This window comes from Anopheles funestus, chromosome 3RL (genome assembly GCF_943734845.2).
Source record: "Anopheles funestus chromosome 3RL, idAnoFuneDA-416_04, whole genome shotgun sequence".
Classification (NCBI taxonomy): Eukaryota; Metazoa; Arthropoda; class Insecta; order Diptera; family Culicidae; genus Anopheles; species Anopheles funestus.
This window is the reverse complement of record NC_064599.1, coordinates 58,460,885-58,477,857: the sequence shown is the minus strand read 5'-3', so window position 1 is coordinate 58,477,857 and position 16,973 is coordinate 58,460,885. Positions and strand designations below refer to the sequence as shown.

At 43.6% G+C, this 16,973-nt stretch overlaps 5 protein-coding genes across 7 annotated transcripts; 3 read left to right on the top strand and 2 right to left on the bottom strand.

The window, feature by feature from the left end:
- The first annotated feature begins 3,646 nt into the window (after positions 1–3,646).
- On the top strand, positions 3,647–8,999 carry LOC125767535 (ankyrin repeat domain-containing protein 13D). Of its 2 annotated transcripts, XR_007418806.1 has the most exons (6): positions 3,647–4,072; positions 4,422–4,554; positions 4,631–5,707; positions 5,784–6,129; positions 6,560–6,770; positions 7,899–8,014. XR_007418806.1 is itself a non-coding variant. In XM_049434207.1 (5 exons), the coding sequence occupies exons 1-5, from the start codon at positions 3,974–3,976 to the stop codon at positions 8,158–8,160; spliced, it is 1,917 nt and encodes a 638-aa protein (XP_049290164.1). In that variant the 5' UTR covers positions 3,658–3,973; the 3' UTR covers positions 8,161–8,999. The 2 variants fall into 2 exon arrangements, 1 of the variants encoding a protein (XP_049290164.1); XM_049434207.1 differs by lacking the exon at positions 6,560–6,770 and having other exon boundaries at positions 3,658–4,072; positions 7,899–8,999.
- A 113-nt stretch (positions 9,000–9,112) lies between these two features.
- Positions 9,113–11,599, bottom strand: LOC125767544 (uncharacterized). Its single transcript, XM_049434225.1, has 3 exons — positions 11,155–11,599; positions 10,971–11,043; positions 9,113–10,862 (listed from the first exon to the last, which is right to left on the bottom strand). Exons 1-3 carry the CDS (start codon positions 11,194–11,196, stop codon positions 9,775–9,777), a joined length of 1,203 nt encoding a protein of 400 aa, XP_049290182.1. The 5' UTR covers positions 11,197–11,599; the 3' UTR covers positions 9,113–9,774.
- Positions 11,600–11,950: 351 nt separating this feature from the next.
- LOC125767553 (uncharacterized) lies at positions 11,951–12,405 on the top strand. Its single transcript, XM_049434236.1, has 2 exons — positions 11,951–12,150; positions 12,248–12,405. Exons 1-2 carry the CDS (start codon positions 12,113–12,115, stop codon positions 12,399–12,401), a joined length of 192 nt encoding a protein of 63 aa, XP_049290193.1. The 5' UTR covers positions 11,951–12,112; the 3' UTR covers positions 12,402–12,405.
- A 129-nt stretch (positions 12,406–12,534) lies between these two features.
- LOC125767552 (mitochondrial import inner membrane translocase subunit Tim10) lies at positions 12,535–13,171 on the top strand. Its single transcript, XM_049434235.1, has 2 exons — positions 12,535–12,687; positions 12,759–13,171. The coding sequence occupies exons 1-2, from the start codon at positions 12,537–12,539 to the stop codon at positions 12,884–12,886; spliced, it is 279 nt and encodes a 92-aa protein (XP_049290192.1). The 5' UTR covers positions 12,535–12,536; the 3' UTR covers positions 12,887–13,171.
- Positions 13,033–16,968, bottom strand: LOC125767529 (nuclear exosome regulator NRDE2). 2 transcript variants are annotated; one of them, XM_049434195.1, is made up of 2 exons: positions 16,225–16,968; positions 13,033–16,149 (listed from the first exon to the last, which is right to left on the bottom strand). In XM_049434195.1, exons 1-2 carry the CDS (start codon positions 16,274–16,276, stop codon positions 13,196–13,198), a joined length of 3,006 nt encoding a protein of 1,001 aa, XP_049290152.1. In that variant the 5' UTR covers positions 16,277–16,968; the 3' UTR covers positions 13,033–13,195. The 2 variants fall into 2 exon arrangements, with proteins under 2 accessions (XP_049290152.1, XP_049290153.1); XM_049434196.1 differs by having other exon boundaries at positions 13,033–16,143.
- Positions 16,969–16,973: the final 5 nt, after the last annotated feature.

Below are 16,973 nucleotides of genomic sequence, written 5' to 3'. Positions count from 1 at the left end.
TTGACTATCAGCACCGGAAGGTAATTGATCAATTGACACTGGTCACCGGTGGCCACACTTTAGAAAAAAAAGCCGTTTACCAAAGCTTCTTACACACGAATAGCACGACAGCGCATTACACCTCAAACCGGTAGTATAAACGACGCGCAATTAGTAAACGCTTCTTTTTAAACACCACAAGGGTTTCACTAAAACCCGAACACATTGGGGTACCAATTGACACGTTTTGTGCACACTATTACACATTTGTTGTGTATTACGGAATTAGCGGACAATTAAAAAAAAAACAACTGTCACCACTAATACGCACGATGACAGTAAACCTGCGTGAGAAAGCAAAACGATTGCGTGCTCTCAAGTAACAATTTACACAACGCGCACCTGTTGTTTATGTTGATGAGTTTCAATGTACCAACAAAAAAGAAAAGAAAACTTTTAATGATTTACGTGAACCACTTTGGATGACCGCGGAAGTGGACCACCTTTGATTGTACGGACAATTCCTCACTAGCTGTCACAACACGCCTTTCAAATTTTCCATAAATCCCATGTGGAATCGAATTGGCTTTGTGCGTAGGGAACAATTCACACAATGAAACTAGGGGTAGAAAATTCAATTTCCTTTCGGACACTAACTATTTTTGGCTCACGGTTTGCTTTTCCACCGATGCGCACGATCGATTAACAGTGAAAACCTTCCACTTCACAACTACTCTCGATCTCGAAAAAGTGCACTTTTTCTACTCGAAGCACTTGCCTTCCATCTATCGCACTTCTTTTTCTGATGCTTACACACACTAAGCAGCAAAACAAAGCTTCTTCAGCATGGGCCAGCAACACAATAGATAGAGATCACTGTACGATCGAGCACCTTACACCAGTAGAGGCTTTTTATTCTCGGTAGGACGCATTTCACTGCAAACTACACACTTTAGTTTTGAGGTCGACACTGCAAATTTGACTAAAAACCATCAAATGACAGCGTGACGTATGGAATTTTCTCCAAAACTTCACTTTCGTGTCGCATTTCTTTTATGCCGCTATTAAGATGATGAACATGATCGTTTTACTTTCGTTTAACACCGCGGCAGGCACCCTTACTGCGGAATCGTTGTCAAACTTTTTCCTTCCGGAAGGTAAAAGAAAGAATCATTTTTTCTACAAACGATTAACCGATCATTCGCGTCTCGTTGCGGTTAGCATATTATTTTGTGTCACAGCGTATGAGCGCCATTATGAAACGGATTTTTTTTTCCTCTCTCTCACTCTCCCTCACACTGCCGTTTATGTGTTGTTCCACATGTGGTTTATTTTTCGAATTTTTGTTTGCTCCCGCCGAGCCGTTCTACATTTTCCACACCAACACACACACACACGTCTGTCGTATAGCGCAACGTGACTCGCTACGCACTGACAACTAAACACAACCCGGCCGGTTGAGGCTGTGCGCGTCGTTCGTGTTGTTTGTTTTTTGGGGAAGATGTTACTTTATTTTATTCCTCCCATCGCATTTGATGGTTCGTTTTCCAGCGAACCCCACCCCCGGGGGAAGCACAAGTTACCGACCTGATCACGTACCGACGCTACAGTGTGATTGCTGTGGTCGCGCAAATGACACTTTTTGCACTTGTTTTGGTTGCGTACGCTGTGTTAACGCTCGTTACGGATTGATGCACGCCGTAGAACAGCAAAACAACCTGCGTGAGCGACGGTTGGAACTACAATGAGGTTTGGGGCGGCGAACCTGAGAGCCATGCTCCATGCGCTGCCGCTCGGAACATTTCATGGAGGTGCACGCTATGAGAGAGGACAATCCCAAAAGTATCGTACCTCTCTCTGCAGAAAATGCGTGATAAAATTCAACAGCTGACTGTTGCGGATAGACATTTTTGTACAATTTAAAAATATTTCGGAAATAAATAAACAAATAAATGAATATACCAATGAAGCTTTAGGGATATTATTTATTTAACAATTGTTACTGTATCTAACACTAGACTGACTGTTACTTTTCAACCAACTTTACATCATCATCAACAATCACTCTTTGCATTGGGGTATAGGTAAAAAAGAGATCCCCACTTCGAGAGAATATAACTCTCTCTCATGTATTTAAAGAGAGAATGCGTTTTCTGCTTTTGTGAGATTAATCTTGCCTCTCTAATTAATGCGCGGTATTGCTTACTTTAAAGCGCGATAAAATAACTGATAGAAAAATAATTTTTATTTTTTTTTGCGTTAACACATATAATTTTATACTAAAAACTACAACTTCAGCATATTATAATGGTTTAAATCTCGTATCTATCAAATTCCCCCCTTTAGTGTATGTCCGTTACTTGTCTCTTTAATCTCCCTTTTCTTCAGATACTTAAACGAGTTACCCGTGGACAACCGACAGCCGGTCTATCGATTTCCACTTGTAAATTTATTCACTGCCCAAGAAAAGCGAAGCATCAGAAGAAACTTCTCGTCCGATCGTTGATGCGTGATCACGCACACAAGACACAAGACAAACAAAAAAAAAACATTAAAAGGTTTACTGAAATCTGCTCACGTCTACGGCCGCGATAATTCCTTCACTGACGGAACTGATAGAGAAAGCTGTACGATCGAAAAGGTTCTGCAACAAAGATTGTGCCAATTGTTTCAAACACGTGTTCGCCGCTTCGATTGATTGCCACGCGGCGTGTTAACAATACGTTTTACTCGATTATCCTAAATAAGCATGAGCAGATGGGCAGGCGAAAGGTGTAGAAAACAATTTAACTTTCAATTAAATCAACCTCCATTCATTTGTGATATCGACGTTTAGAAAATAAAACCGATGCTAAGCTGAATGCAATAGAAGAAAAAACGATGAAAAACGAAAGCAAATCAAACATACTGAACCTAATCCGAAAAACCGTCTGCACATCACTCGCGAATCGCTTTTATCAGTTTAGCGAAGCCGTGGCCGATAGTGTCCAAAGCGCACGGAGGCTAAATTGAATGATTGAAATTTGAATCCCAACGGTTTGTTGTTTTTGGTTTGCTTCATCCACTCATTCTTTACTTTCTGGTGCTAACCCGTTCTAATCAGAGACGATTGACGATTCGGTGCGGGTCATTTACGTAGGTTTCATGCTGAACCGGAACTGACCGAACGACTGTCTCACATATGGTAGAATGATTAACCAAACAGATATTCAAAAATGAAACTGTATGCTGTTGTTCATCGTTTTATATAAGTTTTAAGGTTCTTAAGCGGAAGGATATGTGATTATTCTTTTGATTTATTCAAATACAATGCTAATAAATATAATTAATAAGCAAAAGTGCAATCCAATTGCAAAACATTTTATTGTTTCGTTTTACTAGTTTCTTGGTTTCTTTTCTATTTATCTTTTTTTACTTTTAAACATCTTTAAATCGTATCTTTGATTAAGGTCAAGCACTGTTATTTCTTTTACTAAAATGTTATCTTTGGAGTTGTTAATGTTATCCACGTTCGACGATTCATTGAAATTCTTGTTATTTAAATTCTTCCATTATTTTGCTAATTTACTATTTTATTATTTAAAAAATACCGAAGCACCCTATGTCTGCCACACTGCAGCTTCTATGTGACGCTAAACTTGACGGGACTATCTTTTGACAGTCAACGAACGACCTGTCAAGAAAAATGGGAGAAAACTGCTACTTGGGTATTTCTTGCACACACAAAAACTTTCCTTGGACACGAAAATCTATCCTGTTTTCCACATTTATTCTCTCTACAATTTCCCGACCGCTAGTGCTAGAACCGCAACAGCAAGGTGCAATCGTTTGCTTTGTTTCCCTTCCAGCAATCGAAAACGAATACGCGTGAAACACTGCCACCCTTTTGCGAGTGCTTCCCATTTGTTATTGTAGCATTTGATGCATTTATTCTACCCTACCGTGATTTACTAGTCGGGTGAGATAGTGCGAACGCGTAGGACTTGGATCGAAAATGACTAGCATTGATAAGATCAAGGAAAGCTTCCCCATCCATTGGTTCGTATGGAACAATGATTATCAGGAGCTGCAGCAAGCCATCAGTGAGAAAACGGTACGTGATGATAAAGCTTTCCTCTGTACGGGAAGCAGTATACTCTATCCGCCCCTTACAGAAGGGATCCGTATGCACGAAAATGTGATTAATCTAATTAGTGTCCTGACTCGTGGTCGCGGTCTAATTCGATTAGACCGGTAACAACAAATGGTCAGCATTGTGTGAGCAAACAAAATAATCACGCCATACGTAGGAAGTAGGGAAAATTAATGAATCATGCAACTGATTTCCCACGAGAGCAACATTGATCGGTCTTCAACTGATGCCACTTTTTGGGTAGTTCAAATGAGTAAGTTGCATCAGATTTTCTAACCTTTTCTTTCCCTTCACCCCACCCCACCTTTAGCATGACCTGGAAGCGCTTGATCCCCGAGGTCGAACACCGCTAATGCTAGCAGTGAAACTGTGCCACCTGGAATGTGTTAAAGCGCTACTATCAGCAAAGTGTAATGCCAACGTCGAATGCGATGGATGGTCAGGTACGTTGAACTCCGTTCGCTAAGTGTGTGCCAGTGTGTGTGTTTATTTAAAAGAATTTTCTTCATTTCCACACAGTCGTACAGGAAGCCGTCTGCTCCGGTGATGCCAACATTCTGACCGCAATCCTTGAGGTGCGCGATTTACAACGTCACATTAAACGTGTCTCACACGTACCCCAGCTGCTGCAGCATCTTCAGGATACACCAGATTTTTACATCGAAATGAAATGGGAATTCACCAGCTGGGTTCCCCTGATGTCGCGCGTCTGTCCGAGCGACACGTACAAAGTGTACAAGCGGGGCTCAAACGTACGCATCGATACGACCCTGCTCGGTTTCGATAACAACACCTGGCAGCGGGGCAACCGTAGCTACATCTACAAGGGCCAATCGAAAACGGCCAGCATGATCGAGATCGATCACGATACGGGCGAGGTGTCGGTGGAGCATATGCGCAACATCGAGGAGGAAAACATCGACGGCATCCGGCCGAGCCGGGAGGCGGTCAATCTGCGTCTGCAGGCACCGGTCATCTGCAATCACATCGATATGGACAAGATAAGCTTCGAACGCAACAAGTCCGGCTTTTGGGGCTGGCGCAGCGAGAAGGTCGAATCGATCAACGGGTACGAGTGTAAGGTGTACGGTGCGAGCAACGTGAAGTTTATCACGCGCACACGCAACGAACATCTCGGCAGTGAGCAGACACGTGTGAAAAACTCGCGCACTCCCCTGCAACACTTCCTCGGCATGACGGAGGAAGATTACGATCATGCTGCGGTGGCAGGATCGAGTACAAGTGCACTTAGGGAGCAGCCTGCCGTACCGACGTCACAAAGCCCGGACGACGATCGGTCACCGGATGGGGTGGAGGGGGAAAGCAGCAGCAGTGGACAGGAGGCGGCACCTACCGCCGAGGAGTACTTCTCCGACATCGACCTAAACGGGCGGGACGTTGGCAAACCAAAGCGAATCACTGCCAAAGAGCAAATGTTTAAGGCAAACATTTGGTTGAGCGAAGAGTTTCCGATAAAGCTGCAGGAGCAGGTGTTACCCATACTGGACCTGATGTCTACCATGGCCAGCCCGCACGTTTCGAAACTGAAGGACTTTATAACGATGCAGCTTCCGTCGGGATTTCCTGTTAAAATTGGTACGTAGCGCGATTCGTGGTAAAAGCTGCGTTAGAAACTAATTGCATTTTCTCATTGCTTTGAATACATTTTTAGAAATCCCACTCTTCCATGTGCTGAACGCGGTCGTTACGTTTGGAAACGTATTTGCGATCGAACATCCGGTCGCGCACGTCAGCCACATTCGCGAGACAGACGACCGGGTAACGTGCGTGATCGATGATGCGTGTTTCGAAGCACCGAGTGGATACGGTGTCCGGCGTGGTATTGCCGACTTCCGGCAGCAGCTCACGTTCGAGGATGAGGACGAACTGATGCAGTTTGCCATCCAGCAGAGTCTGGTGGATTCGGGCAGTGAGAACGATAAGGTCGACATCTGGGAGGCGCTGAAGGCACCGAGACCACTAACACCACAATACTATGAAGACGAGCAACTGCAAAGGTATGGAGAGGGAAGATGGACACATATAAGAGCTGTGGAATGCATGTTTAAAATTTGATCGAAAATCTATTATAATTTTATTATTACCTTTCTATCTTACATTCACTACCCTTTACCTAAACTGCCAACATCTTCAAACTCGTAACCAAACAATGTGAATTTTTAATATTCTACTCTTTCTTTTCTCTTTTCCCAACTTGTGCATATAACAAAACGTGTTTTGTTTTCTCACTATCCCCCCCAAATGTTCGACTTTCCTCTTTGCTATGTGATTATCCGGGTTGTGCGCTTTGTTGTGCAAATGTAATAATGCCTGTTGCCTGATGCTTCGTTCTCTCGGCGCACAATTATCACCGTTGTGTCACCACACGCACACAATTATCTTGCTGATGTTGAATTTGCCTATCGTATCACCCGCTAAACACGGTAGTGCCTCAAGTCGTGCCACATCGCCGGAAGCGAAAAAATCAGGCTCCCTAATGGGTGGCATGTTGCCGGCTTCCATCGCTAGAAGTCCGCTGAAGAAATTGTTTACCAAAAGTTAATCGGCGCTGGTTCAATATGATATCCCCCCCCCCCTTCTTATGATGAGTTATTTTATAAAAGCTTTTGCTTAGTGACAATCAGAATCAGAAGACATGGTACGATGCAAGTTAATTATGCATTTTTTTTATATTTTCTAGACAAAAGTTTCTCATTCATTCGTCATTTTTCTCACATTCTATTTGTTGTTATGGATGTTCTGTTTACTATCTTTAGCTTTTTTTAGTGTTTGGATATTTAGCTTTTTTATCACCGATTGTGAAGTCCTACATTGAACAAATGCATATCTTTCATACTTTAGGCCTAATTTTACAAATTTGCCATTATTTGAGCTTAGAAAAATTTATCACACTTAGTAAATAAAATGTCCAAGCCTTACACTGCTGAACAATCCAACATAGAGCAAAAAACCGTACATTAACATTAAATATAAATACAGTTTTCACCGTATTCACCAGTGGCCTGTTTTACGAAGATATAGTGGCGATCTTGACTATCTTACTACTACATAAATTCAAGCTAGACGGTGGTGATCATACTGTATTGTTCGAGGTTTAGGAGATAAAACTCAAAGGTCTGCGGTGAGCTTGGAGATCTTGCACGTAGCCATCTAAGGCTAAAAAGTGACTTTAAAGGAAGTTAATTTTATAGTGATGAAACTCCTGAAATCTAGAAGTAAAGAAGCTAATGGAAAGGTTTATCTTGCCAATTGCTTCAGTTTCTTCCTTTTTAACCATTACTCTACACTATATGTTAAAATGCTTTAACCATTATTAGTGCCGTATTTCTTTGAAGTTAACTTAATTCGTGACTTTTTTCCCAAAAAGGTTTTTTTTTCATATTGGGCTAATCAATCGCAGCAGCTTTCCTGTTCCTGAAACAAATGCAGAAATGATGCATTTACTTGTACTAGCCGGGAAATTGTTAAACACGAATTATGTTAAATTGCTTATGTTTCCCACTTACGCTACAGTAGTTAGCTGCTTTAGTTTTATTAGTTCCTTCCATACAGGTTTTCGGCACCGTTTGTAAAACAATACGATACTATTTCTATACCAATTGCTCCTGTGTAGACTTGCCAGCTGTATTAGATAGTGTAATTGCTAATCTTCCAATTTCCATATCCATAAAATTAAAAAAACAAATCACCCTCCTTCCCAGTATCGCTAGTACAGAATCAAAAAACCCACACCATGGTTCGCTTCTCTATGTTGTGTAATTCACAGAGCTTTGCAAGAATCACTGATAACCGGATTTCAAAGCAGTAGCGCAACGACCGGATCAGCACTACCACCCGCTTTAGCCCTCGATCATCAAACGGCGACGGTTGCGGTCGATGAAGCGGACAGCGTCCCGGACTATCTGGACCCAAACCTAGAGCTAGCTATTAAACTAAGTCAGGAGGAGGAAACACGCCGCGAAGAGGAACGGCGCCGAGAGGAGGAAATGTTGGCGGAAGTGTTACGGCTTAGCTTACAGGAGAAATAGGACATTCGGGGATGTACACGGAAACCAGTGCATGCGTCCGAACGATGGTTGTCGTCGTGATGTCACCTGTCAACGAAGTGGAGATGTAGGACCTCAAACGTTCCCTGGTGCTAGAGGAGAAACGCATGTTCTCAATAGCGTTGAGTAGGAGAGGTACGTATTATTTAATTGAAGTTATTCACTCGGTTACTCTGGTACAGCGGCGCAAAACCCGTCGTATGGCAGTGCCTCCCATTAAGATGGCAAACGTATTGAACCTCGCGCATACGATAAGGGGAGTTGCTACAACTCTGCGTGTTGTGCGTAAGTTATCCTACACTCCATCCTACTTTAAACCAATTGATGCGCTGCCCTCCTAGTGCGTAACGGTACCGCCGGTACCCGACACTTAACGTCCAGTAGCTTCTTATTTATTCAGTACGAGTCAAATGATGAATGCTGTAAAGCAAAAAACAAAAACAACGCAAAGTATAACTCTAATGCCCATTCCCGTTTCCAAACATTCTACGCAAATACGCATCCGGTACAAAATTCCTTAAGCCGCAGTTAAACGACATCTTAGGCACCTTGTTGCAAGCGGGTGCTAGTTAGTATAAGCAAAACAGGGAAGTATACTGTTTCCTGCTAACATGTAATGTGAACTATGATCATGTGCGCCAAAGCTGATCTTGCGAATAGCTATTAATCGTTTGTACACTACCTGAAAGCGCGTAAATAAGAGCAAAAGATAAAGAAGAAAAAAACACAGAAAGCAAAACTAAAATGAAATACAAAACTATTTTATACTAATCGCTTCATAATCACAGTCAATAAATTTTATCTATTTATATTAAACGATACTTGTGGTGGCTTTCTAATTACTATTTACCCTATTTATTTACGACTTTCTACTCCATATTTCTTTCGCTTAAATTGACTATCAACTCGTAACCGTTGATTTCTTGGTTTGTTTTTTTTTTTTGTGTGTTTAATTTACGCTTTAATACAATCATTTTTTCACAGTTTACTGTTTTGTGTGTTTGCTTTTTGTTTAAAAGACAACGAAAGTGTGTTCAGAAAACCGTCCGTACGAACTGGTGGTGCCGTTCATTCGCAATGAACCCGCAAATCCATCCACGTGTCCAACACGCATCCTTCGCTCGGTGTTAAAGGGAGTTTTCAGATTCAGTTGTACGTTTTCTGCTGTTTTTTTTTTTACTGAAACCTATTTACTGTTTGGTGTAAAACATGTCCTTCTTCCATTCTGTTGCATTTGCACGCTTGTAACACATATGAGGGTGCAATGCTAGGAGCGAAAAGCAAAGTGGAAAGCTCAACATAAAAAGGACTGTTAACCATTGCTTGACTGTTGAACACTCACACACACACATCCAATGTTCTATTTACAATGATCACATCATAGCAACAGTGTTTTGTGTTTACATGCGATCGTGAGGTGCGCGTGTTTTCTTTTTGTATACGTTACGCCACTAACACTTATCCTTTTAGCGACATTCAACATCCAACCGTCGTAAACTGAGGTTAGTGCATCAGAGGAAAGAAGCAAAGAAGAAAGAAAAAGAAGAAACATAGTAAATGCAACTACAACGCATCCTTTATGCGTCAGCTGGTAAGTTAAATATCGTCGTAATCCTCATCCATTCCCGGGATGGTGGAGGATAGGGCTGAGAAAAGCGGTGGTGCCGCTGCCACCGGACTTTGGACAACTATCGGGCTTATCGCTGCAGAACTGGTGGTGGGTGAAGCATAATGTTTACTCATTCCTCCCCCTCCCCCTCCTGCTTCGGAGTGTTTCTTCGGCGTACCGCCGTCTCCGGACGCGGGGTTGGTTGCTAAGCTGCTGAGATCAATTTTGATCGTGGGCTGCGCTGTCGTCGACCGTCGAGAGCTCCCATGCGGGGACGCGGTCGTCGCCGGTAATCTTAGGTTAGAATAGTCCAGCTTAATGACTGGTTCGAGGGATGAAACCGATGGTGGGACCACCGTCGACGGTGCTGCTGCGAGTCGTTCAAAATTGTAGCTTATCTGTGGCGTTATGGCACCGGATGTTTGGGTCGTACTCTTGCCAGTCGAGCTCGGCACGGTTGGCGCCGTGACGGCACTGGCCGCTGTCGGGAGGTTTGGTAAGATATCGATTTTAAATGGCAAAGCTGTCGGTGCACCACCGGCCGGGGCCGAATTAAGGCGATTCAGTTTCGGCGGCGGTGGACTCCCCGTCTCTTCGAGCGGTATCTCTTTGTAGAAGTTTAAACTTCCACCCTGACTGAGGCCACGTTTGCCGTGTGACTGACTGTGGTGTGGTAGCAGCGAAAATGACGCCGTTGCTGGCGAATACGACTCGGAACGTTGTAGCGATGCTGGGTGCAATTCGTACGGATGGTGACCGCCGATTGCTGCCGATGCAGCCGCTGCTGCTGCTGTTGCTGCTGCTCCTCCATTCGAGTAAGACATTGAGGACGATGATGTCGAGGTAGATGCCGGTGAGGTGCCTTCATTACCGTACCCTGCTTCCGATCCGGAGAGCTCCTCGTTGATGCCCATATCGGGGATATTTTTGACAAGATCGCGTAAAAAATCGAACCGGCTCTCCGATATGATGCACTGCTTCATGTGAGATGGCGAGAGCGTTTTCGCGTTCCGTGCGTTGGTGATTTTAAGCGTTTTGGTCAGCAACGATTCCACAAACAGTTCCAATGTTCTAGGTGCGCTAGCGGAAAAGACAAGATCAGGTTAAGGAAAATAGCTACCAACAATAGTTACGCATAAACGGTACAAAACATTCAATATAATAAGCATTTGAAAAAGGATATAGATTATTACGGGAACTGCCTGGGCCACCTTTCCCACCTCCTCGTCCGTTTGCATTATCTTTTTGATGCGACCCTACAAAACGAACCAAGGGAAAACACATTTAGCATTAACACAAATCGTCCCAGCCCTGAGCTGTGCACCGAAGGCAAGCCGGCGTTGCCGTTTCAGCTGCCGCATACTTACCGCCGGGAAACGTGCATTATACTTTTTCTTTTTTGAAGGCATCGTGCGGAAGACAATAGTCGCGAAAAAGGCTCGCTACGCCTGATTAATGTAACGCACACCAGCCAAACGCCGTGCACCCTCCAAACCTTATCTCCGAAGCGCGTACTGTGGTGTTATTTATCAATTTTCCGCCGAATTCTGATTCCACACTACAGGCGATGCTTTTTCTCCGGTAATCTACACAGCGATGATGCGATTGTAAGGACGCATTCGAATTGTGGTTACTGTTGGCTTCTGAATTCTGCAACCAGAAAAACAAAAACAAAACAGTCCCATGTACGATATGAGCGCTTAAAATTTTTGGCGTTCTCCGAAGCACACACACAATCTTTGCAAGAAGCAAGATGTTGTCCAAAAATATTAATTTGACAAACGGGTGAACTGTCATTGCGGAAGGGCCTTTCAGCATAGTGCTCACAGGGTGCCCAAAAAATTTAGTTGTTAAATTTTAAACTAAATCTTTGTTAAACTTCCAAAGCCAAACAAAATATTCCTTTAAGTTTAACTTTGTTAAATTAGTTCTGTTTGCACTTAATTATATACAATATGCGATGAAAATTAAACTTGCTTCTCGTTTTTAAATATGCATTTACAAATTGTTATGAAATTTGTCTGATTACTATTTTATGCGTAAAATAGTGTTGCAGCTTGTAAGCATTATAGAGAAACAATTTATCTTTCAAAACTTAAGCAAATTAAAATAATTTATATCACAAACTGTCACTTCAAATGTCTCACGATCGATGTTTACAATTCGTTCCAATCTGTCATTGCGATACAGAGCAAAAACCGTGTGCTGCGCCTGTAGTGTTTCGTAAGAACTTTCCTCACATACCGGGTTAAAATCAGACGAAAAGATCTAGTTTCAACGCATTTAGTTGATGTAGCGCATAATTTCCAGCAGCTACACACGATTATGCGCCTCGGACATCTGGGCAAGATCGGAATAGGCTGGTAAGTGTGTTGATAATTGGTTGTGTGCTTAGCAAATTTTGTTTACAACGCTTAAAAACACAACACTGCACATGGTTCCCTCTTGTTATCTTTCCAGGGCCATCATTAGTGTGCTGGGCATCGGAGCATTCGTTGCGTCGAAACAATCGGTAGACAAGAATCGGTATGAGAATATGAAAATTCGTGAACGAATGCGCCAATCGAACGTTGGACAATACGAAGTAAAGGAAGCACGACGATTCGACGTTTAGTGGAAAGGAACCGCATTCAACCTCGTCTACCTCGTCTGGGCAGAGCCAGTAGACGCAGCAAAAGCAATATTAACAGCACAATACGCCAGTTCCAATTTGTGAAGTAAAGCAACCAAAAAAACAAACAATACCACGATGAGTATGGCCGACCTGAACGCGGCACAGCAAGCCAAGCTGCAGCTAATGCAGGAGATGGAAATCGAAATGATGTCGGATTTGTACAGTCGCATGACACAGGCATGCCACAAAAAGTGCATCCCACCAAAGTATGGCGACTCGGAACTGGGTAAGTAATGTGGATGCATTTGTAAATCGACGAAACATTTGTTTTATGGATTGATTACATGGGTTCTACAGGAAAAGGAGAGTCCGTGTGCATCGACCGATGTGTGGCAAAGTATCTGGAAGTTCACGAGCGTATAGGTAAAAAACTAACAGCCATGTCCGCGCAAGACGAAGACCTGAAAAAGAAGATGGGCGTGTAGAGGATAAAGCACGTGTTGCCGACACTATTAGCGTTATGTTTGAACCGTCACCGAGCATCCTCTTATGTTGATTTTGTACATCATTTTAAACGTTTTCTCATCCATTGGTTCGTTTCATGCAGCTTAAATTGAATTGACTAAGCGTGTTAGTTTTCAGTCAGGCGGTCCATATATTCAACTTGCTCGTCCGTTTACACAAATCAGCGTAAATTAAATTACATATGCTCGAAACCGATCGACGGAATGGATGAATAAAGGATCGCCTCGATTATCACCCGTTAGGAATCAATTTATTTTTTGCTCACTGTTTCATCCTTCTCGCAAAATAGCTAATTCCTCCGGGATCGCATGTACTCTCAGCTGCTTTTCCACCATCAAGTCTAGCAGCTGTGACAGCTCCTGCGGGGCACAGGATGCCCCATCTAGGTAGAGCGCTTTATTCCACGGGCATGCTTCGAGCGCCGCGTACAACGTTCTACGGCACTGTTCCAGCACACTGTATCCGGGTGGAGCATTCGGTTGATCGAACAACTCTCGCAAATACAATCGCCACAGCAACGCATTGCGATACAGCAGCGAAGCACTATCCGTGCTGGAAGATTTAAGCGCGCAGCCGAGCAGGTTCAGTATGCGTTGCTTGTACGGCGATGCTTCCGTGGGGATGAACTCTTCCTGATTGATTGCCGTGCACGATTCACGATACCGGGCAGCGATGACCAGCAGCAGTACCGCTTTCGGGGTAAGATGTTTACCAAGCACGCCCCGCAAACGGAGCCAGGGAAGATTGTCATTAAAAACCACCGTACGCAGGGCGTACAGATTGGAAGGGAATTCGTTCAGCGCACGATCGACAATGTCGAGAAAGCTGCGAAGGTTTTCCGTCGGTGGTAAATGCGCCTGTTTTTTGCCTAACCGTGCTATCTCGTACAGCTGGATGTAGATTTCGTACAGCTGCTGTCGCAGAAACCTGTGCCTGGGGTTTGAGAGATCGTTGAAAAGGTACAGGAATGTTTCCAGTTGCTTCGAAGCTTCGGTTAAATTCGATCTTATTAATGCCAGATAGATAACATACGCTTTGATTGCGTTTATCATTGCATTCCGGTTAAAATGTTGTTCCGTAGGTGTGCTTATAGAAGAGTCTGGCTGTGATTCATGCCTCACCGCTCGATTAACTCTGTCGCTGAATTTCTGCAAAGCAGACAGCTTCATCGTATCCGGGGGTACTGTTGCCGCGCTTTCGAACGTTAGTTCATCTCTTTTAAGCGCAAGATTCGTTAGAGCACGAATTGCTTCATTTTTAAGACCATCTAAAAGTAACAGTTCAACCATGGTCAGTACGAGATGATAAAGATCGTTATCATCTTCCACGGGGATGTCGCTGGTGGATGGTACGGTTTGTTCGGTGGAGCAATACACCTGTACGGATGTGGAGAATATTTTCCTACACGCCACACTAAGACCGGTCATTTCGTATTCCAACAATCCATATTCTGCGTACACCAGGAGACTGTTTTGATTGGAGCTGTGCGTGTGTTTCAGCAGATTCTTCACACGTGCACGTACGGGCTTTGCTTTCCCTTCTTCGAGGAGCATTTTCGGAGGCGATGAGGATGCTTTTTCTTCGCAGACTAATATTCGCTCCAGCTGTAAGTAAAAAGTCAACAAAGTTGCACTCTTTGTGCCTTCGAAGTGATCGATTGCTAGGGCGAGACATTTCCGTACCAGTTCGAGGTACGATTCGTGGGCAATGTTTGCCTTTATGTACGACGGTGCTACGCTGAGTTGCTTTACAAACGCGTACAGTTCGCCGTCTAATGAACGATCGCGGAATACGTGCAAAAATAGGGGCAGTAGCTGTTCCGAGTAGTCCACTTCGTATGCTTCCTCCTCATCGTACTGTCGAGGGAATGGGAATTTCATCAACTTTAACGCGACAAGTAATAATTCGAATGCGTACGATTTGTTTATCAGCGGATACACGTAACCAACAACATCATCCGTCAGCACCATTCGCTGCGGATCGCTCGCTAGCCGTCCACCCTCGAAGGGAAGGTAATGAAAGGCACCTCGAAGTAGCTCCACTCTTAACCATATTTCGTTCATTGGAAGGCCCGACTTCAGTATAAGCTCCTCGTACTCGATTAGCGGTTGGAAATGTTCCGGTGAAGAAAACATACCGTCGGTCCCATAGCGTTCGCTAACGTTCATCCCTAGCGCATGCTGTAGCATTCCGAACATCAGTTCACAAAGGCCCGCCTGTCGACAGAAGGTGGCACAGTTCCGAAACAGTTGCAGCATCGTTTCATCGCTACGACGCGCCATAAACAGTGAGCGTGTACTTTTCTCGTACAGCTTCAGCACATCCGGCACAATGCACTGTGCCATCGCACACTGTTTGTTGCGTATGAGCGATCTCCAGAGCGTTACGTTCGTTTCATCCTTCGTAATAGCGCGCCGTATTAGATTCAGCACCTCGTCGGTCGGATGTACGCGTACAATCGCTTCCAGATACAAGCGCAACAGCTTCTCATCGTACGGGTAATGTCGACGCGCTCGTTCGATTAGCGTCAGTTCGCGTTTGTGATTTTGATAGCTATCGAAATGGATCGGATGATCCTGTCGGAAGCGCACGAGCTCGATCCATTTGTCCACCGACTCTTCCGCCCTGATGGATCGTTCCAATTCGGCCTCGCGGGCAAATATTTCTTCCTGTCCCACTTTGCTTGCGCTGGTTTGGTTTCGTTCCTTTCCCTTCACTACCCTAAAATATCGCTTGTATCGTTCTTTACCAGGATTCATTCCATTCGAACGTATTCCGAGTGCTTTCACCGTACCCAACCGATACCGTGGACAGGCTGGACGGTATAGCTTCTCCACTGTGAAGTAAATCTTTGACGGGTCTACATCGGTGTAATACTCTGCTTCGGAAATATGGACAGCAGAAGGGCCCGGAAGTGCTAAAGCAGATTTTTCCCGTTCTTCATCTGTAGTTTCCGATGAGGAGGAGGAACTCTGTCTACGCTTTGATTGTTTTTTCTTATGTTTCTTTTTGTGTTTACTTTTCTGGCGTTTCGATACTTTGGTTTCGGTACGGTTTACCTCAACCGTAGTTTGATGGTCTGCATCGGTTCGCTCCGATTGATTGTCCTCTGGTGCGGACTCTTCGGAAATCGTTTCGGCAGGTTCTGTCGTTGTTCCAAACGGAATAAAGCTTTGATTTGTTAGCCAGGAATGTTCGGATGCTGCACTACTGCTTGCTGTTGCTGGGCAAAGAAAACCGGACAGAAGATTAGAATGTTTGTTCAGTAGAAGGTTATACAAAGTTTTGCTTAACTTACGATCGCTTTTTGTGGCCTGTGCTGCAGTGTTGTAGGCAGGGAACAGCGACATTGTCTAGATAGGTAAAGAAATATCTTTTTAAAAAATCACACACATCAAGCACGCATCAAACTGGTACTTGTTTGTTGTTTGTTTACCTGAATCACACAAATCCGATCATCCGGGTCGCGATGCCAGATGTTTTTGACATGAATGTAGATCGATTGTTTTTTTTTTAATAATCTGCGTTGTCAAACACATTTCTTTCATTCGTTTTAATTTATAATAATTCAAAATATAAATGGAAGTGGTTGGCTAGTTGAGTCTATTGTGACTTCAGTCGGCTCTTATGAACCGAATTAGCTTATAACCAGAATCTTTTAATCGAATTTTAGCTATTAACAGCAAACTCAAAGTTGAAGGGTATGGTGGTTCGTCAAAGAGCCCTACGAAACGAAGGTTTTTGTGTTGCACAATGCAGTCCAGTTTATATCCAATAGCAAATGAAAGCGAATTAAGAAGTGAAAGTGAATTAAGAAAAAATAAGGAACTAAAAAGTTCATAATGTACTCTTTAGGTAGAAGGTAATAGTTACCAACAAACAAAATAATTCTCGTTTAAAGTTTATCTAAAAACTTCGCTTTAAGATGCGCAAGTAAGTTCTTGACATGCGTTTGCTTTATGTAGCTTTTATCTTTTGTACGGCAAACTATGTCTCTGTTCCTATTCGAATGCAGCTTGCCAGCTAGCCTTCGTACACGTGGAGAAA

Bases quoted from the DNA above. Each gene is read 5' to 3' on its own strand.
- LOC125767535 (XM_049434207.1), top strand. From the start codon at position 3,974: ATGACTAGCATTGATAAGATCAAGGAAAGCTTCCCCATCCATTGGTTC. The intron at 4,073-4,421 runs GTACGTGATGAT...CCCCACCTTTAG, and splicing joins AAGCCATCAGTGAGAAAACG to CATGACCTGGAAGCGCTTGA. The intron at 6,130-7,898 runs GTATGGAGAGGG...TGTAATTCACAG, and splicing joins GAAGACGAGCAACTGCAAAG to AGCTTTGCAAGAATCACTGA.
- LOC125767544 (XM_049434225.1), bottom strand. From the start codon at position 11,196: ATGCCTTCAAAAAAGAAAAAGTATAATGCACGTTTCCCGGCG. The intron at 11,044-11,154 runs GTAAGTATGCGG...TTCGTTTTGTAG, and splicing joins ATAATGCACGTTTCCCGGCG to GGTCGCATCAAAAAGATAAT. The intron at 10,863-10,970 runs ATATCCTTTTTC...CCGCTAGCGCAC, and splicing joins GGCAGTTCCCGTAATAATCT to CTAGAACATTGGAACTGTTT.
- LOC125767553 (XM_049434236.1), top strand. From the start codon at position 12,113: ATGCGCCTCGGACATCTGGGCAAGATCGGAATAGGCTG. The intron at 12,151-12,247 runs GTAAGTGTGTTG...TTATCTTTCCAG, and splicing joins GGCAAGATCGGAATAGGCTG to GGCCATCATTAGTGTGCTGG.
- LOC125767552 (XM_049434235.1), top strand. From the start codon at position 12,537: ATGAGTATGGCCGACCTGAACGCGGCACAGCAAGCCAAGCTGCAGCTA. The intron at 12,688-12,758 runs GTAAGTAATGTG...TGGGTTCTACAG, and splicing joins GTATGGCGACTCGGAACTGG to GAAAAGGAGAGTCCGTGTGC.
- LOC125767529 (XM_049434195.1), bottom strand. From the start codon at position 16,276: ATGTCGCTGTTCCCTGCCTACAACACTGCAGCACAGGCCACAAAAAGC. The intron at 16,150-16,224 runs GTAAGTTAAGCA...TTCTTTGCCCAG, and splicing joins ACAGGCCACAAAAAGCGATC to CAACAGCAAGCAGTAGTGCA.